Source organism: Oncorhynchus clarkii, chromosome 8 (genome assembly GCF_045791955.1).
Source record: "Oncorhynchus clarkii lewisi isolate Uvic-CL-2024 chromosome 8, UVic_Ocla_1.0, whole genome shotgun sequence".
In the NCBI taxonomy this organism is placed as follows: Eukaryota; Metazoa; Chordata; class Actinopteri; order Salmoniformes; family Salmonidae; genus Oncorhynchus; species Oncorhynchus clarkii.
In genome coordinates, this window is record NC_092154.1 from 26,536,047 (window position 1) to 26,553,665 (window position 17,619).

The 17,619-nt window shown below is 43.6% G+C and overlaps 1 protein-coding gene across 2 annotated transcripts in view; it reads right to left on the bottom strand.

Moving 5' to 3' along the window:
- The window catches only part of LOC139415184 (protein dispatched homolog 1-like), a 73,542-nt gene that overhangs the window by 15,232 nt on the left and 40,691 nt on the right, over nucleotides 1–17,619 (bottom strand). The window contains exons 1-2 of one of the 2 annotated variants that reach the window (XM_071163079.1): nucleotides 9,081–9,560; nucleotides 5,289–5,937 (exon numbers count right to left, since the gene is read on the bottom strand). In XM_071163079.1, the coding sequence (XP_071019180.1) occupies nucleotides 5,289–5,896 (608 nt within the window). In that variant the 5' untranslated portion in view covers nucleotides 5,897–5,937; nucleotides 9,081–9,560. Of the gene's footprint in view, nucleotides 1–5,288; nucleotides 5,938–9,080; nucleotides 9,561–17,619 lie in introns of those variants that run through there. The other variant, XM_071163080.1, reaches the window with a different exon arrangement.

A 17,619-nucleotide genomic window follows, 5' to 3' on the forward strand; every position in this document is an offset into this window, starting at 1 on the left:
CCTGCTTTCCCTCGTGTTTTGTGTCTTTCTGGGGCAGGCGGTGCTCGTCTCTCCTTTCCCCTGATCTCCCCACAGACACCAGGGTGCATCTTTAGCAGTCAGTGTTGAGGCTGGGCGTGATGGATGTCTCTGTATAGTGGTTAATGGGCCAAATGGATAAAATGCTAGCGTGAAAAGCCCTGCTGCTACTTCACAAGGGTTCACATTGAGGACTCCAGGCTCCTCAGACCGCAGCAGGCATCGCAAACAGTTGTTATTCTTGATAATGCGCAAAGCCTTGTCAAACTGGCACCCTGAAATCCATCGCACAAAGATCATTTTCAGGCCGCCTGGCCGGTCGGGGCTTGCAGCTGTCAGACAGTTTGGGTATATGAGTTAATGTTTCCAAAAGAGATCTCTCACTGGGGAAAGATACGAGTCGTGATCTTAAAAAATAAAATAAAAAGTTTAAAGGGAAACCTTTGGGAGTTCTCAGAAATGACAGGCTATGAATTCATGTCATATTCAACTGACAGGAATTCTTAAATTCATCCAATATAATGAAACGTTCAGGCCGGATGAGGTGTCATGTTTAATACGTGTTCCTGTGCACCAGGGAAACCCCCTACCTCCAGTCAAAAAAATGTACTTGAGTACGAAATCAAACAGGCGTGAGTTAACAAAAATAGACCTTTCTATAGAAAAGGGAAGAAATGCCTGCTATCCGAGAAGGCATGAAACCAATCCAAACTTGTGGCCGCTAAAATAACAGGAATGTAGCAGGAAGCGATGCATGGGCAAAAGCCCTCCCCGGGTGAGTGGAGAGCGAGGTTATAATCATGACGTGACCCTGGATAGTTCAGTGTCAGCGGGCTCTTTGGGGGTTGTTCAGCCATGAAAGGTCAGGCCAGTCTCGGCAGCACAGGTAGGTGCCACTCTCTATCTGGGAGTGCAGCTGGAGCTGAAAAGGTGCCTTGAGAGCATTCTATCAAAACAAATTACAGGCTTGGAAGAACCCAGAGCCTGAAAACCTATTGCGATGAGGCTAACTGTAGTCAAACGGCAGCCAAACAGCTGACTTCCCAAGGTCACAGACTTATCTACTGCTCTGACTGATCGTTTCCCCCTGATCCTCAAATCATAGAAAAACAGTCACCATCTTACCAGACACTGACAATCTTAATGCATTTCCCAGACCACCATATAGATCCTTCCGCTGCTCAACCGTTCTGCTGAGCTGACCTCTTCCTTCATAGTGGATTTCCATCCTTACATCCAAGGATAAATCCATTCACTTCTCAGAGTAAAAGAGAGAGATTGAGAGAGACAGTCATTTTACAATGGGAGGATGAATACGCTGCATGTGTCTCAACAGGAGCTCTATAGTTCTTGATTGTATAGTTCTTGGACAAACACACAAAAGCCTGAAAAGCCCTGGGGAAGAAACTCCAGTGCAACCTTATCGGAAGGAGGAGGGGGTCTCCATAGCTGGGCGTAACGACCAAGTGCTGTGATCATACACATAATCCTCTGCCTAATCTTGCGGATTACAGCCTTTGAGATCAAACTGATATTTGACACGATCTTGTCTGACTGCGTACCCTCAAATTACCAAGGCATTAAAAGGCCTCTCCCTCCATGCGAAGAGGGATTCTGTGGCGCACCGTGCTCCAACACGGGGGAAAAGGAGATGCCCAAAGCCCTGAACGTCTGGGGCCAGCCAGGGACTGGGAGACTGTACCAGACAGCCAGGCTTATCCTTCTCTCTTATCTTCCAATCTCCAATCTCTCTGGAGACATTGGAGGCACAATACCACTGTAAAGGGGATCGGATTTGAGAGCAACTCAACATTGGCCTTTAATTCAAACCTGCCATCACAGAACAAGAGGGACCTGTTTACTAAATACAGAGCCGTTGAACATTAGAGAGGCACATGGCAGAGGAACATCTGCTCTTCATTCAGACATGGATTATATATATATATCTTCTTTTTTTTTAACGAAAGCCACAGATGCCAGTGAATGCATCCAAATGGCTGAAATGCTATTCTTTGCCACATTTTCCCACCCAACTGCATAATGTGCGTGGATGGAGTTTGTACCCACCCAATACGAGTACATAAACCGAAGCTCTCACAGCCACCCACAGAGAGCATCTCTCTAATGGACTTACAGGGATCTAAATCCATTTGGCAGGACATTTCCATGCGAAAAGTAAGCAAAAATATAGTCTTACACAAATCAACCTACCCGAAAGTACTTACTACCATGAAGAGGAGCTGAGCTGAGTAAATAATTACATCTTCAATATTTATATTTTATTATGTTTGCTGTGGAGTTAAATATAGAACTGTGTAAACGATTAGGAAAAGCATTAAATGGTTCCACTTTCATAATGGTTCAGTCTGTGGTTTGGAGGAGGGGTGAAAAACAAGATGCTAAATATGTCCCGGCAGGGAATGTGCAAGTCACGTGTTTTTTTATTATTCAAAACTTTAAACTCACGTGTCCCAAGACAAAACTCTACCGAAGCCTCTAACAACTAGTCATACACCGCCAAGAACAAACATATACAACTCCCACAAGAGTCAAAACTATTGTTGATTCTTAGTGTATGTTCAAAACATGTACTTGAGGGTCTTTCTCCCTCTGGTCCACCATTACAATACGGAGATGGAGCAGGGAGGAGAGACATACTTGCAGAGATGATCTAGTCTGGCTGAGCTGTGTGTTGGTACTGTCTGTTTGTCTGGGAAATAGGACAGACAGACCATCAAACCATCAGCACCTCTCCTAGAAAAGCCTCAGAGCCGATGAGCGAGGGGAGGCTTGGGAGAGGCCAGGGGGACATTCCCTGTGGATTGACTGGACGGGCTGGGGCCTGGGGAAGGACAGCGGCCCTGTATCCCCTGGGGCTCTCAAAGCTCTCTTTCATTGGGGCTTGGTGGCTCTGGGGCTGGTATTGTGCTCCCTGGGTGCCTGGCTGGCTGACCCCTCCTCCTCCCTGCATCTGCTGGCTTAGCTGACCCCTGGGCCTACAGGTTATCTCCCGAGGACAACAACCTGGACCTCCACATAGCAGAACATTCAGGACTGGGACAACAGGCAGGCAGAGGGATTATATAGCTGCATTTAGAAGTGTGTGAGAAGAGAAAGGAAGGCATTTAAAACTATGTATTAATTTCTCAATACAGGGTCCAATGCTGTGGCATGCATGTATGTACATATTCTTAAACAGTAATGTACATATGGTACTGCATATCACCCATAACATTATCGCTAAACACTGTGACTAGGGTGGTATGCTACCGTAATGTTCTGTAATTTATAACTGAATAATTTCTCTCATCTATTTAACAGTAATTTTACAATGGGTGGATTAATACGCTGCATGTGTCTCACCAGGAGATACATGCAGCGTATTTATATCACACACACACAGAGTATCAGTCAAAAGTTTGGACACCTACTCATTTAAGGGTTTTTCTTCATTTCTACATTGTAGAATAATTAGTGAAGACATCAAAACTTTGAAATAACACATGGAATCATGTAGTAACCAAAAAAAAAAAAGTGTTAAACAAATCAAAATATATTTTAGATTTAAGATTCTTCAAAGTAGCCACCCTTTGCCTTGACAGCTTTATACACTCTCAACCAGCTTCATGAAGAATGCTTTTCCAACAGTCTTGAAGGAGTTCCCACATATCCTGGGCACTTGTTGGCTGCTTTTCCTTCACTCTGCGGTCCAACTCATCCCAAACCATTTCAAATGGGTTGAGGTCGGATGATTGTGGAGGCCAGGTCATCTGATGCAGCACTCCATCACTCTCCTTGGTCAAATAGCCCTTACACAGCCTGAAGGTGTGTTTTGGGTCATTGTCCTCTTGAAAAACAAATGATAGTCCCACTAAGCGCAAACCATAGGAGATGGCATATCGCTGCAGAATGCTGTGGTAGCCATGCTGGTAAAATGTGCTTTAAAATCTAAATAAAACACAGACAGTGTCACCAACAAAGCATCCCCACACCTCCTCCATGCTTCACGGTGGAAACCACACATGCAGAGATCATCTGTTCACCTACTCTGCGTTTCACAAAGACACAGCGGTTGTATCCAAAAATCTCAAATTTGAACTCAGACCAAAGGTCATATTTCCACCGGTTAAATGTCCATTGCTCGTGTTTCTTGGCCCAGGCAAGTCTCTTCTTATTATTGGTGTCCTTTAGTAGTGGTTTCTTTGCAGCAATTTGACCATGAAGGCCTGAATCACAGTCTCCTCTGAACAGTTGATGTTGAGATGTGTCTGTTACTTGAATTTTGATGCATTTACTTGGGCTGCAATTTCTGAGGCTGGTAACTCTAATGAACTTATCCTCTGCAGCAGAGGTAACTCTGTGTCTTGCTTTCCTGTGGTGGTCCTCATGAGAGCCAGTTTCATCATCGCGCTCGCTTGAAATGTTGCAGATTGACTGACCTTCGTGTCTTAAAGTAATGATGGACTGTCGTTTCTCTTTGCTTATTTGAGCTGTTCTTTTCATAATATGGACTTGGTCTTTTACCAAATAGGGCTATCATCTGTATACCACCCGTATCTTGTCACAACACAACTGATTGGCTCAAACGCATTAGGAAGGAAAGAAACTCCTCAAATTAACTTTTAAGGCACACCTTTACATTGAAATTCATTCCATGTGACTACCTCATGAAGCTGGTTGAGAGAATGCCAAGAGTGTGCAAAGCTGTTATCAAGGCAAAGGGTGGCTAAATATATTTTGATTTGTTTAACACTTATGGTTACTACATGACTCCATATGTGTTATTTCATAGTTTTGATGTCTTCATTAATATTCTACAATGTAGAAAATAGTAAAAAGAAAGAAAAACCCTTGAATGAGTAGGTGTGTTCAAACTTGACTGGTACTGTATAATGTATTCATTTTTTATATCCGTGTCCATATTATTCAGTGTCCATCTGGTTCAAGAAGGAAAAAAAGCCTAATTAATGAAAAAAGCATCTAATCAACAATGGCATTTTCAATTCACTCTGCAACTATTGTCTTTATTCACAGCTGCCATCAAATTCTGGTAGTTTACTGGTAAACTTCAAAAGTTTTCACTAACATACCCTCTCTGTGCAACCCTAACTGTGACATGTTAGTAAGCATTCAGTCACCACCCATTCGGAAGGGAAATGCAATGAAAGGGCTTCTGTTGGAGAGGCAGGTAATAGAGATATGCCTGAGGCCACCCCATGGCAGAGAGAAGCACGAACTGGCGCACAAACACACAGTCATCACACACGTACCTGAGGCCGGCCACATTGGGCTGGTTCTGGAGGTGCTCCTGCCAGCGGTGGTGTAAACAGAGGGATGGAGGGGAGGCCTGCAGGCAGCAGGAGCAGGAGCCCGGGTGCAGTTGCAGGGCGGGAGCATGGGTCTGGAAGATGTGGCACTCCTGCTGGTTGCCGTGGCAGCACAAGGGGGGATGGAATGGGCAGCGGTGGCAGCACGGGGGAGGTGGAGACAGCGGAGGAGGCTGAGGAGGCGAGGGGGAGGTGGTGGTGGAAAGTGTGGAGGGCAGGAGCTTGGCCAACCTTTGAGAGTCTGTGAGGTGTGAAGAGGAGGTGGACGAGGAAGGGGCCCTAAGGGAGCCGTTCTGCTTGACAGCGCCCCCGTCCAGACTCACTCTGGATCTCTGCTGGGGCTCCTTGTGTGGAGGCGTTGGCCTTGGTTGGTGCCTATGCCTCTGCTGTGTTCTAGGTGTGGAAACAACGCTGCCGTCCCCTCCTTCCGTGTTGCTGAGGCTGGCACTGGAAGCTGGGCTGCTAGTGCCACTGGCCATCGTGGTAACGCTGGGTGGCATGCTGGCATTGCTGAGGAAGAGGAGGTCACCGTTGGCGTTGCTCAGGGCCATGGTCCTCTTCCTGCCGGCCTGGCGCGGGGTTTGCCACTCCTCTGCAGAAAAAAATGGGAGGAAAAGCAGACAGGCGCATAGTTAACTCTTTACTGTAGCCAGCCATGTTGACTCTATTCACACAGAGCTGATGAGCTGAGCTGAGCGGACCAGCAAGAGGAGAGCGTGGACGCCTGAGCCCAGGGAACCGTGTGGGCAAAGGGGAGAGAATGAGAGCGTAAAACGCACAAGGGTTCACGCTCAAAACTCAGATCTGAACAGAATGCAACGAACGGTTAGCAAAACAGATTATTACCTTGCTCTTTCTAGACGAGGAAGAGGTTGGGAACAGGTACAAGCGAGACGAAAGTCAAGGGATCAATCTTCATTGATTTACTCAAAGCTAAACAGCAAATATTAGTCACTTTAACCATATTTCTCTTCTTCATTGCCATTTTTGTCTGAAGTGTGATTTATAAAGTATGAATATGACAGGGTATGAATTGGCAGCCTGTGTGCAGGGAAGCCTGCGCTCTCTCTACATTATGAAATGTATAAAACGGTTTCAACAGAATGAGATTAAACAGAGGTCTCCAAGTCTTTATGATGCTAGAGTTTCAGCCCCTATGACAGAATATGTTCAGGCTATGTATATGTGTAATGTAAAATACCTTCAGTTGGGACATTTTAGAGTAAGAGGGGAAAAAAGAATGTCTGCGGTTTAACCATGATTGGCTTGACACACTTCAAAAGCAGTGAACTGCCTTTCACAGGTAATGCACGGTTGTGGTGGGTTGTGAAGTTGGAACGTTGCCCAACTCCAACCCCCGCTGAAACAGACTTGACGTAAACCCAGATGAATAAATCGCACTCAGTCTATTGTGAAGGGGAGTCCTGTGCGAACCTCATCTCCCTTTAAGACTAATGGCTGAGTTTGTCAGGAAAACCGACTTCTCACTAGTTCCCACACAATACTGTCTATTTTTGATCATTTTAATTGAAAACAATGACAGAAAGGTACTTAATTGTTACCCAGAAATGGAGATAAAAACAGCTGCAATGGGTCTTTTAAGGCTTCCTTATTTTACCGGCCTTGTAGACATTTTGCTTTTAAAAACCTTCACATATCTGTCAAAACAAACTTGACTCATGACACAGCTTACTTGCAAATAACTTTCCCTCCAAAAAAACTCACTACAGACCCATTTCTCGAAGTTCGGGTTGCCTCTATGTGAGACAGCATGCAAACACAGTACACAGTCGTAGGCTATATCAAATATTTTGATGGCAAACTAAATGTGTTTGTGTTCAACCGACACCCATTAGGATATATCATATAGCCTACTTGGCTAAACTTCATGTCCATGCAGGGAAACAGCCATGCGACGCAGTGAATGATTGTGTTCTGCGACGCCTCAACATGAGTGAGGGGGTAACATGAGACTGACAGCCAGGTCGGGTCGGAGCTGTGGGATTGGGGGGGGGGGGGAAGAACTTCAACCTCTGTCTGAAGAGCTCCGAATAGCAGGCAGTGCAGCAGAAACTCGGTTTACGTTTTCAGTCTACCATACATGACAAGTTACGAACAATGATTTTTTTTTTAAAGCTGAAAAGTTGGCAATGAAACAATTAAAAACTATGAAAAAGAGACTTATGTAAGTAGCCTGGACCTTTGTCAATGGAATTGTGATTATTCTTGGCTAAATAATCAGTTGCACAACCTAATAATGCATCCCTCTACCAGTACACATCTGCTTTCAACATTGCTCCACTGCCACAGGAATTCAGCGGGAGGCTGTGTGTGCTCCATTAGTGAGGGTTGCCATCCAGGTGAGACATCTAGGCCAATCTGCAGTCTGACACAAACAGGGGACTGTGCCCTTAGGAAATAACGGATCAATCAGTGTGGGACGGATGCCCTAAAAACAAACGCTGACAAAATGTCCTTCATTTTTAATTTTTTAGTAATAAACAATGAACTATTTATAGCTCCTATTTTCAGTGTGTATCTGCAAACACTGATCTGAAAACTCATTTTGGTTTTGAGTGCAGTGGTTTTAAGAAGTGACAGTCACTGTTTGACCGACATGAGGTCTGTGGAAACTGGAAAGGTTGAGAATAACGGGATGAGTTTTTCTGCTTTCAAGTTGAGTTCATGATTATGGGGTGAGACCTGTGCAACTACCAGGTATGCAGCAGGAGGCAAAGTACCTCATCCCTTCAATTAAAGCTAATTGACGGTAATTATGAGGACTCAGTCAAGACAGTTAATAACTTCAGCCTAATAACATCTTGGAAACTACAAGCACATGCCTGAGAGGACTACCTACGTATGAGGACTGTGGCATTCGTATTCTAGTGACGGAGAAGCTTTTGACAAGGCTGACCCTTTGGCCCATTTCCACAGCTGGGTTTTACATACCTATATGAAGTTGGCTTGCTCAAGGCTAGTAGTGTCTCATGTTAAAATAGGTAAATAAACTAGTCTGCTGTAGTAATCATAAAATCATGCTGCAAACAATCAATGTGAAGCTCAAATGAAGATAGACAAGAAATGTGTTGTTTCTATTGTATACATTAATAACCATCGTTTATTATACATAATGCATTGCTCCACAGATAAGGAATTTTTAAAAAAATGTAAATATGTTGCACCATTATGACATAGGAAACGATATAAATATTTGTCAAACGCAGTTTTTGTTAAATCTTCAAAAGTAAGCTATGACCACCATTTTTTCCCCATTTCATATATTTCTACTTTTTATACGAAGCTGCTGTCACACAAGACGCTTATCCGTTATGTCGGTATGATAATTTAGGCCTATTAGCCTACCAAATATAATGTTGATCAACTAAAGTTATGTAGGCTACACAATGAGAGGAAAAAGCGTGTAAAACAAATATTCTGAGAGGAAGCTACGCCGGTGTTCAGAAAAAGACCGGGACATCCCATTAGGCGTAACATCACTTGCCCTTTTCATTATGTCGTTCCGATACTTTGCAGCAGCGGAGACGGAATCCGCTATCTGTATATTATTATAAAACCCCTCTTTAGTACCATACACAGTAGGAACAACAGACACATATATATTTAAACCGTTTAAGATTCAGGGGTATAAACACATCCGTATTTTCAGAGGATCAATCCATAGTCGACATTTAACGGATACATAAAAAGTACACCGTTTCACAGGTTTGATACCTTATCGAAGTGTTGGAGCTCTGGATGTTTGCGTTCCGTTCGTGCTCGTCGAAGTTTAAAATATTAACCGAAAATGGCTTCGGTTTACAGTATCCACCACTTGTTCAACAAAACACTCCAAAAAAAGAGAGCAACAAGTCGCAGCGAAAGAAGTTAGTTTCTAACGGGGAAGCGGACAGGCAGAATGACAAACACATGCACCCTGTCTCGGGTAGGCGGTGGGCTGGGACTGCGCACTAGCCCACTGATAGGACGTTTATGATGCTCTGAGACTTTTAACCCAATCAGTGCCTTTGCAGCACACGACAGCTGGAGGAACGGAGGTGCATCACCACTAGGAAACAGCACAAACAACTAACATTTGAGTGTTATGAGTATCTGACTTATTTCATTATCACAACAGGAAAAGGAAAAAAATATTAGGAGCTTGTTTTAGGATGAATATGTTATTCAGTCAATCACTGACTATTATTGAGAGGTTTCTAAAGTCCCAGATTCAATCCAATCGTGCTTTGTCCGCTATGCACCTTTTAAGGGCAACGTTATCTTCACGGTAAATGCTGTATATGGGCTCAATCGGACATTGCGATAAGCACCCATTAACGCGGATCTACCGCGGAACATATTGAATCTAGGCATCCAGATGCATTTTACACAAATTCCCAGTCAGAGAACATGTGAGAGAAAAATGACCCAACATCAAGTTTACAAATTAAATTGACCAATAAAATCAGCTGTCAACAGACTACTTAAGTCGTGAAATAATCACTTCTTTGTTTAGTTTGACCTAAAACCCTTCTTTATGACCCCATCCATGGCATCACACATCAAATTAAAGATTGTACACTAGATATGTTCAGTCCTTTGGCTGTGTTGTGTATAACTTAATAATCCCCTAAAAATATACTCCCATTTACCTCATAGACCTCTCCACCCTGCCCATTCCCATTGAAATAACTGTGGTTTGATTGAAAACTCACAGTGGACTTTCTGATAATATCCAAACTCAAGCAACAGTTGGGCCACACAACAAAGTGATTACCATATCCTTTGGACTGTTTCACCCTTGTCATATCTCCATTATACCATGCAATATCACAATCTTTCCCACAAGATGAAAATGGAAGAGCTCATCTTCCAGACTCTTGGAAAATAACTTTTTGTGCTCGGAGCATTCTGCTCAGCAGGAGTGGTTCTTCATCACGTGGAATCCTGGGAAGAGAGAGGTCATACCTGGCTTTAATTTCAGCTGTCTGCTAGCATCAGGACACAGTTCATATAGCACACCATAATATGCAGTGCACTGCAGTAGGGTGCTGGCTACATGGAAAGTATCCTAGGTTTTCTATGTTTAGAACAGTTGTGTTTAACACCGTTTACCACAAGTCAACTTTCATTGAATCGTAAACTGCTGTATACATTGTGGTGTGTTATACAGTATATATTTACAATTCTGTAGCTTCAATAAGCTATCGTAATGTTACCCTAGCAGCACTTCTCCACATCCAACACAAATCTTTAGACAAACACTTTCCCTGTTTAAATGAATACGAGCCAACAATAACAATATAGCCTAATGTAGGCCTACTTGCAAAGCAGACATCCAGTAGACCTACACTACATTACGTAGGCTACAAATAGAAAATAACAAGTGATTTATAAAAAGAACAACTCAGAACCAAAAAGGTCCCATTCAACAAGAAAGCTTGTGCGTGTGACCAAACATGATTATCACCTATTAATATACAGTTGAGTACAGGCTATATTACAGGCTAGTTAGCTCTGCGTGAATAAACAGCTTTACAGTTAAAGGGCAGTGCCTATAGCCCCATTAAACCTCATGAGTGGGTAGGATTATCACACTAAAGCCTGGCGTATCAGTATCCAGCCATGCCTGTGGTGGTCATCTGCCTGGTCAGCCCAGGCCATCCGAGTCGAGCGAGGATTCCCCCTTTGAAATAACAAGAGCCTGGCTAGCTGGCAGGCCGCTGCAGCCCTGGACGGCAGAGAAACCACATCAAAGGGCACAGTAACTGGAAGGAGCTGTAATCAAAGCATACTGGTCCCAGCAATGATCACCCACAGCTCATCAAACTGACAGGGTCAGCCAACAACAAAATAAATGGAGGGAAGTAGGAAGGGAGAGAGTTGTTTCTAAACTCTTACAGGAATTGACTTGGAGTAAGACAGTTGTTCCCTGTTAAGATTTGGAGCACCAATGGAAATGTGATAACGTTTTAAAATAGCATGATCAATTGGAGCTTGTTCTTCCTAAATGCAAGGGTCAAAGTAATGTTGAAAGTACTAGGGTGACAATTTTTTTTACTGTAGACAACTGAATGATCCCATACAAAAGATACACATTCGGGTTTACACAGATGCAGAATACATTTAAGCCTATGCTTAAACAAAATGCAGCACAAATGCCCAAGGTAGAGCCAAAGCCGCTCCCTCTTGCACATTCCAAGGACATAAAACATCAAACAGCTAAGAGAGAAAAAACACGCACTGCACGAAGCCTTCCTGCTATAAATTAAACATGATCCAACTCGCTTTTGATTTGGAAGCACATTTACGGTGACCTAATAGGCAATCATGAAAGCTGAAATCAGGCAGGAACCGTCAGGTAATGTTACAACCCCATTGTGCAACCCCTGCATGTGGTAATGGGGGGAGGGGTCAGTATCTTGCAGCATTGCTCACATTGCTCTGTGGCTTCTGTGTGTCTGGATTTGGGAATACCCAGGGAAACCCAATCCCCTCTGACACCTCAAGAGTAAGGACGGACATCTCCCGCCGATTAACTCTCCCCAAGTCTGCAGGGACAGCCAGGACTTACTGCCAGAGACAGGCAAGACCCAAAGAGAAATCTAAGATTATTACAGTAAACTAAACTGTATCTGCACTAACTGAGGCCTCACGTCTCCAGTCTCCCCATGACCAAAGACAGAAGAATAGTCAATGTGCTGAATAATCCTTGTTGCCTAGTTGGAGATTCACGGAAAGCGCAAGGAATTGCTGGAGTAGCTGGAGAAAGTTAAACTACATCCAGCCACATGCTGTAGCCATATGACCTGCCTCCTTCCCGGAAGAGAAGAAAAACATGAAAATAAGATGGAAAAATCTTGGCTTGAAATAAAAGAGATAGTGGAGTGATGTAGCTGGATGGCCGTAGTGCTAATAATCTGCATTCCTCTTATAGGTGTTGATGGACAGCTTGGAGGTGTAAATGAGATCACAAGTACCTGTTCTATACTCAAATCAATGTTTTATTTGTCACATGCACCGAATATAACAAGTGTAGACCTTACCGTTAAATGCTTACAAACCCTTAACTAACAATGCAGATAAAGAAATAGAGTTAAGACAATATTTACAAAATAAACTAAAGTAAAAAATGTAATAAAGTAACAAGTAAATTACATAATATTAACGAGGCTATATACAGGGGGTACCGGTAGCAAGTCAATGTGCGGGGATACAGGTTAGAGGTCATTTGTAAAGTGACTTTGCATAGATAATAAACAGCGAGTAGCAGCAGTGTAAAAACAAAGGGGGGGGGGGGGGGGTAAATGTAAATAGTCCAGGTGGCCATTTGATTCATTGTTCGACAGTCTTATGGCTTGAGGGTAGAAGCTGTTAAGGAGCCTTTTGTTCCTAGACTTAGCGCTCCGGTATCGCTTGCCGTGCGGTATCAGAGACAACAGTCTATGACTAGGGTGTAATTGTCTTTGACAATTATTTGGGCCTTCCTCTGACACCGCCTGGTATATAGGTCCAGTGATGTACTGGGCCGTCCACGATCAGCTCCTTTGTCTTGCTCACATTGAGGGAGAGGTTGTTGTCCTGGCACCACACTGCCAAGTCTCTGACCTCCACCCTATAAGCGGTCTCATCGTTGTCAGCAATCAGTCCTACCACTGTTGTGTTGTCAGTAAACTTAATGATAGTGTTGGAGTCGTGCTTGGCCACACAGTCGTGGGTGAACAGGGAGTGCAAGTTGGCACTAAGCACGCACCCCTAAGCCCAGTGTTGAGGATCAGCGTGGCACATGTGTTGGTGATGCTTTGCCTGTTTGATGGTTTGTCTGAGGGCATAGCTGGATTTTTTAGAAGTGTCCGGATTAGTGTCCTGCTCCTTGATAGACTGATGGCAGAGCCAATGAAATTACATTTTTGTTATTTGCTGATAAATGGTTGGTCCTTTCCTTTCAAGTCTTCTCAGGATGGAATAGGCCTATTATTGTGATGATCAAGAACACACTTATTTTAGGTCACAAGGAATTACTAGGCCAAACACTTGACAATCCCAGAACACAAACCGACAAAACAACTTAGATTTGTATGTTTGGGAAGACAAGGGGAAATGATTCTTAGAACAGTGGGTTGTTCTTCAGCCTTGCTCCAGCTTTGGACTGGGACGTAACCTCCCAACCCACAACCACCCTCATAAAGCCCCTTGGCACAAAAGCAGGCCCTCTAATACAGTTGTTTTTACAAAGGATTTCACATGGTGTCAGGGCTTTGGAGCAGTGCGACTGGGCCTTTGTCCTCCTTTCGCATACAGCGGCAGTGCACCTTCTGCTTTCTCTCTCTCCACCTCAGTCCCTTTTCCACCTCTTCTCCTCAAGTGCTAGAGGAGCCACGGTATACTTCCTCTTCTGGTCATGACACAAAAAAATATATTAAAAAATGACTATATTTATCTCAATATTGAATCATTTCTGGGTACAAATCAAGTACCTTACTGTGATTGTTTTCAGTTTAAAATGGTAAAAAAATAAATATAACTTCTTAGCAAAGAGCCCTTTCTTAAACAAGGATTTTGCTAGGACTGTCTGGGAGTGGTCTGGAGAGGGGAAAACTGAAAACTAGCTGTTATTGGCAGAGGTTTGGAACCTCTCTTTCTTATTGGTCTATTAACTAATTTACTGCCGGGTGATGTCACCACCAGGCAGGCCAAAACTCCATCCCACCAAAACACGCTGAAATTTCAAGCAGTCTTTTCAAACAGCTCTTACATTAAAAGGGCTTTATCATAATATTCAAAATGTCACAGTATGATTTCAACCTCATAGTGTGGAAATATATATTACTGAGTTACAGTTGTTATGAGCAAATCAGTCAATTGAAACAAATTCATTAGGCCCTAATCTATAGATTTCACATGACTGGGAATACAGATATGCTCTTGGTCACATACAGTGCCTTCAGAAAGTATTCAGAACCCTTGACTTTTTCCACATTTTGTTAAAATACAGCCTTATTCTAAAATGTATTAAATAAATGTAAAAAACACAGCAATCCACACACAATACCCCATAATTTCAAAGTGAAGAGTGAACATTTTAGCAAATGTATTAAAAAATAAAAACAGAAATAGCTCATCTACATAAGTATTCAGACCCTTTGCTATGAGACTCGAAATTGAGCTCAGGTGCATCTTGTTTCCATTGATCATCCTTGAGATGTTTCTACAACTTGATTTGAGTGCACCTGTGGTAAATTCAACTGATTGGACATGATTTGGAAAGGCACACAGCTGTCTATATAAAGGTCCCACAGTTGACAGTGCATGTCAGAGCAAAAACCAAGCTGTGAGGTTGAAGGAATTGTCCGTAGAGCTCCGAGACAGGATTGTGTCGAGGCACAGATCTAGGGAAGGGTACCAAAACATTTCTGCAGCATCGAAGGTCCCTAAGAACACAGTGGCCTCATTCTTAAATGGAAGAAGTTTGGAACCACCCAGGCTCTTCCTAGAGCTACCTGCCCGGCCAAACTGAGCAATCGGTGGAGAAGGGGCTTGGTCTGGGAGGTGACCAAGAACCTGATAGTCACTCTGAAATAGCTCTAGAGCTCCTCTGTGGAGATGGGAGAACCTTCCAGAAGGACAACCATCTCTGCAGCACTCTACCAATCAGGCCTTTTTATGATAGAGTGGCCAGACGGAAGCCACTCCGCAGTAAAAGGCACATGTCAGCATGTTGTTGTTGTCCAAAAGGCACCTAAAAACTCTCAGACCATGAGAAACAAGATAATCTCGTCTGATGAAACCAAGATTGAATTCTTTGGCCTGAATGCCAAGTGTCACGCCTGGAGGAAATCTGGCACCATCCCTATGGTGTAGCATGGTGGTGTCAGCATCATGTGGTGGGGATGTTTTTCCAGTTGCAGGGACTGAGAGACTAGTCAAGATCGAGGGAAATATGAACTGAATGATGAAAACCTGCTCTAGAGCGCTCACGGCCACGGTTCCCCTTTCAACAGGACAATGACCCTAAGCACACAGCCAAGACAAATTAAAAGTGGCTTCAGGACAAGTTCCTGAACGTCCTTGAGTGGCTCAGCCAGAGACATAACAATCACTTTTTATAGCTACTGTTTACTGGCCTCCTGGGCCACATACAGCATTCCTCACTGAGTTCCTTAAATTTCTAATCGGACCTTGTAGTCATGGCAGATAATATTCACATTTTTGGTGACTTCAATATTCACATGGGAAAATCCACAGACACACTCCAAAAGGCTTTCGGGGCCATCATCGACTCAGTGGGTTTTGTCCAACATGTCTCCGGACCTACTCACTGCCACAGTCATATTCTGGACGTAGCTTAGTCCCGTGGAATAAATATTGTGGATCTTAATGCTTTTACTCATAATCCTGGACTATCGGACCACCATTTTATTACGTTTGCAATCGCAACAAATAATCTACTCAGACCCCAACCAAGACCCATCAAAAGCCGTGCTATAAATTCTCGGACAACCCAAAGATTCCTAGATGCCCTTCCAGACTCCCTCCACCTACCAAAGAACGTCAGGGTACAAAAACTGGTTAACCACCTAACTGAGGAACTTAATTTAACCTTGCGTAATACCCTAGATGCAGTCGCACCCCTAAAAACAAAACATTTGTCATAGGAAACTATCATCTCCCTGGTCTACTGAAAATACCTGAGCACTGAAACAAGCTTCCAGAAAATTGGAACCAAAATGGCGCTACACCAAACTGGAAGTCTTCCGACTAGCTTGGAAAGACAGTACCTTGCAGTATCAAAGAGCCCTCACTTCACTGCTGGCCGATCATCCTATTTTTCCAACTTAATTGAGGAGAATAACAATAACAATTACAGACTCCTCTTTAAATCTGGCTATTTCTCCAAAGCTCAGTTGTCCTGAGTCTGCACAACACTGCCAAGACCTAGAATCAAGGGAGACACTCAAGTTTTTTAATACTATATCTCTTGACACATTGATGAAAACAGTTATGGCCTCTAAACCTTCAAGCTGCATACTGGACCATGTTGAACATAATAAACGTCTCCCTATCCACCGCATGTGTACCAAACTCCCAAAAAGTTGCAGTAATAAAGCCTCTATTGAAAAAGCCCAACCTTGACCCAGAAAATACAAAAAACTAAAATCAGCCTATATATCGAATCTCCCATTCGTCTCAAAATGTTTTGAAAAATCCGTTGCACAGCAAACAGAAGACAAACAATGTATACGAAATGCTTCAGTCTGGTTTTAGACCCCATCATAGCACAGACTGCAATCAAAGGTGGTAAATTACCTTTTAATGGTGTCAGACCAAGGCTCTGCATTTGTCCTCGTGCTTCTAGACCTTAGTGCTGCTTTTGATACCATCGATCACCGCATTCTTTTGGAGAGATTGGAAACCCAAATTGGTCTACACAGACAAGTTCTGGCCTGGTTTAGATCTGTCGGAAAGACATCAGTTTGTCTCTGTGGATGGTTTGTCCTCTGACAAATCAACTGTAAATTTCGGTGTTCCTCAAGGTTCCGTTTTAGGACCACTATTTTTTAAATATTTTTTTTTTATTGAATATCTGAAACATACAATATACTTGCAGTGAAGCTGCTCAACAACTACACCATAAAAGTCATCCAACAGACTCCCATTCAGAGCGACACCTAGAAGCATCCATGGTCAATGCCCTGCTCAAGGGCACATTGACAATTCTCCCACCAGGCCAAAAAACATGAACCCAAACCCTCCCACAGTTCCCCAATAGCTGTCCCTCAATGACGTGATCTTCCTGTCTGGGTTGGCGCCACCCTCGGGTTCATGCAGTGGGGGAGATCTTCGTGGGCTATGCTTGTCTCAGGGTAGTAAGTTGGTGGTTTGAAGATATCCCTCCAGTGGTGTGGGGGCTGTGCTTTGGCAAAGTGGGTGGGGTTATATCCTACCTGGTCCGGGGGTATTGTCGGACGGGGTCACAGTGTCTCCCAACCCCTCCTGTCTCAGCCTCCAGTATTTATGCTGCAATAGTTTGTGTCATGGGACTAGTGTCAGTCTGTTATATCTGTAGTATTTATTGTGTCTTATCCAGTGTCCTGTGTGAATTTAAGTATGCTCCCTAATTCTCTCTCTCTATCTCGGGGGACCTGAGCCCTAGGACCATGCCTCAACACTACCTGGCCTGATGACTCCTTGCTGTCCCCAGTCCACCTGGGTCGTGCTGCTGCTCCAGTTTCAACTAGAGGTCGACCGATTAATCGGAATGGCCGATTAATTA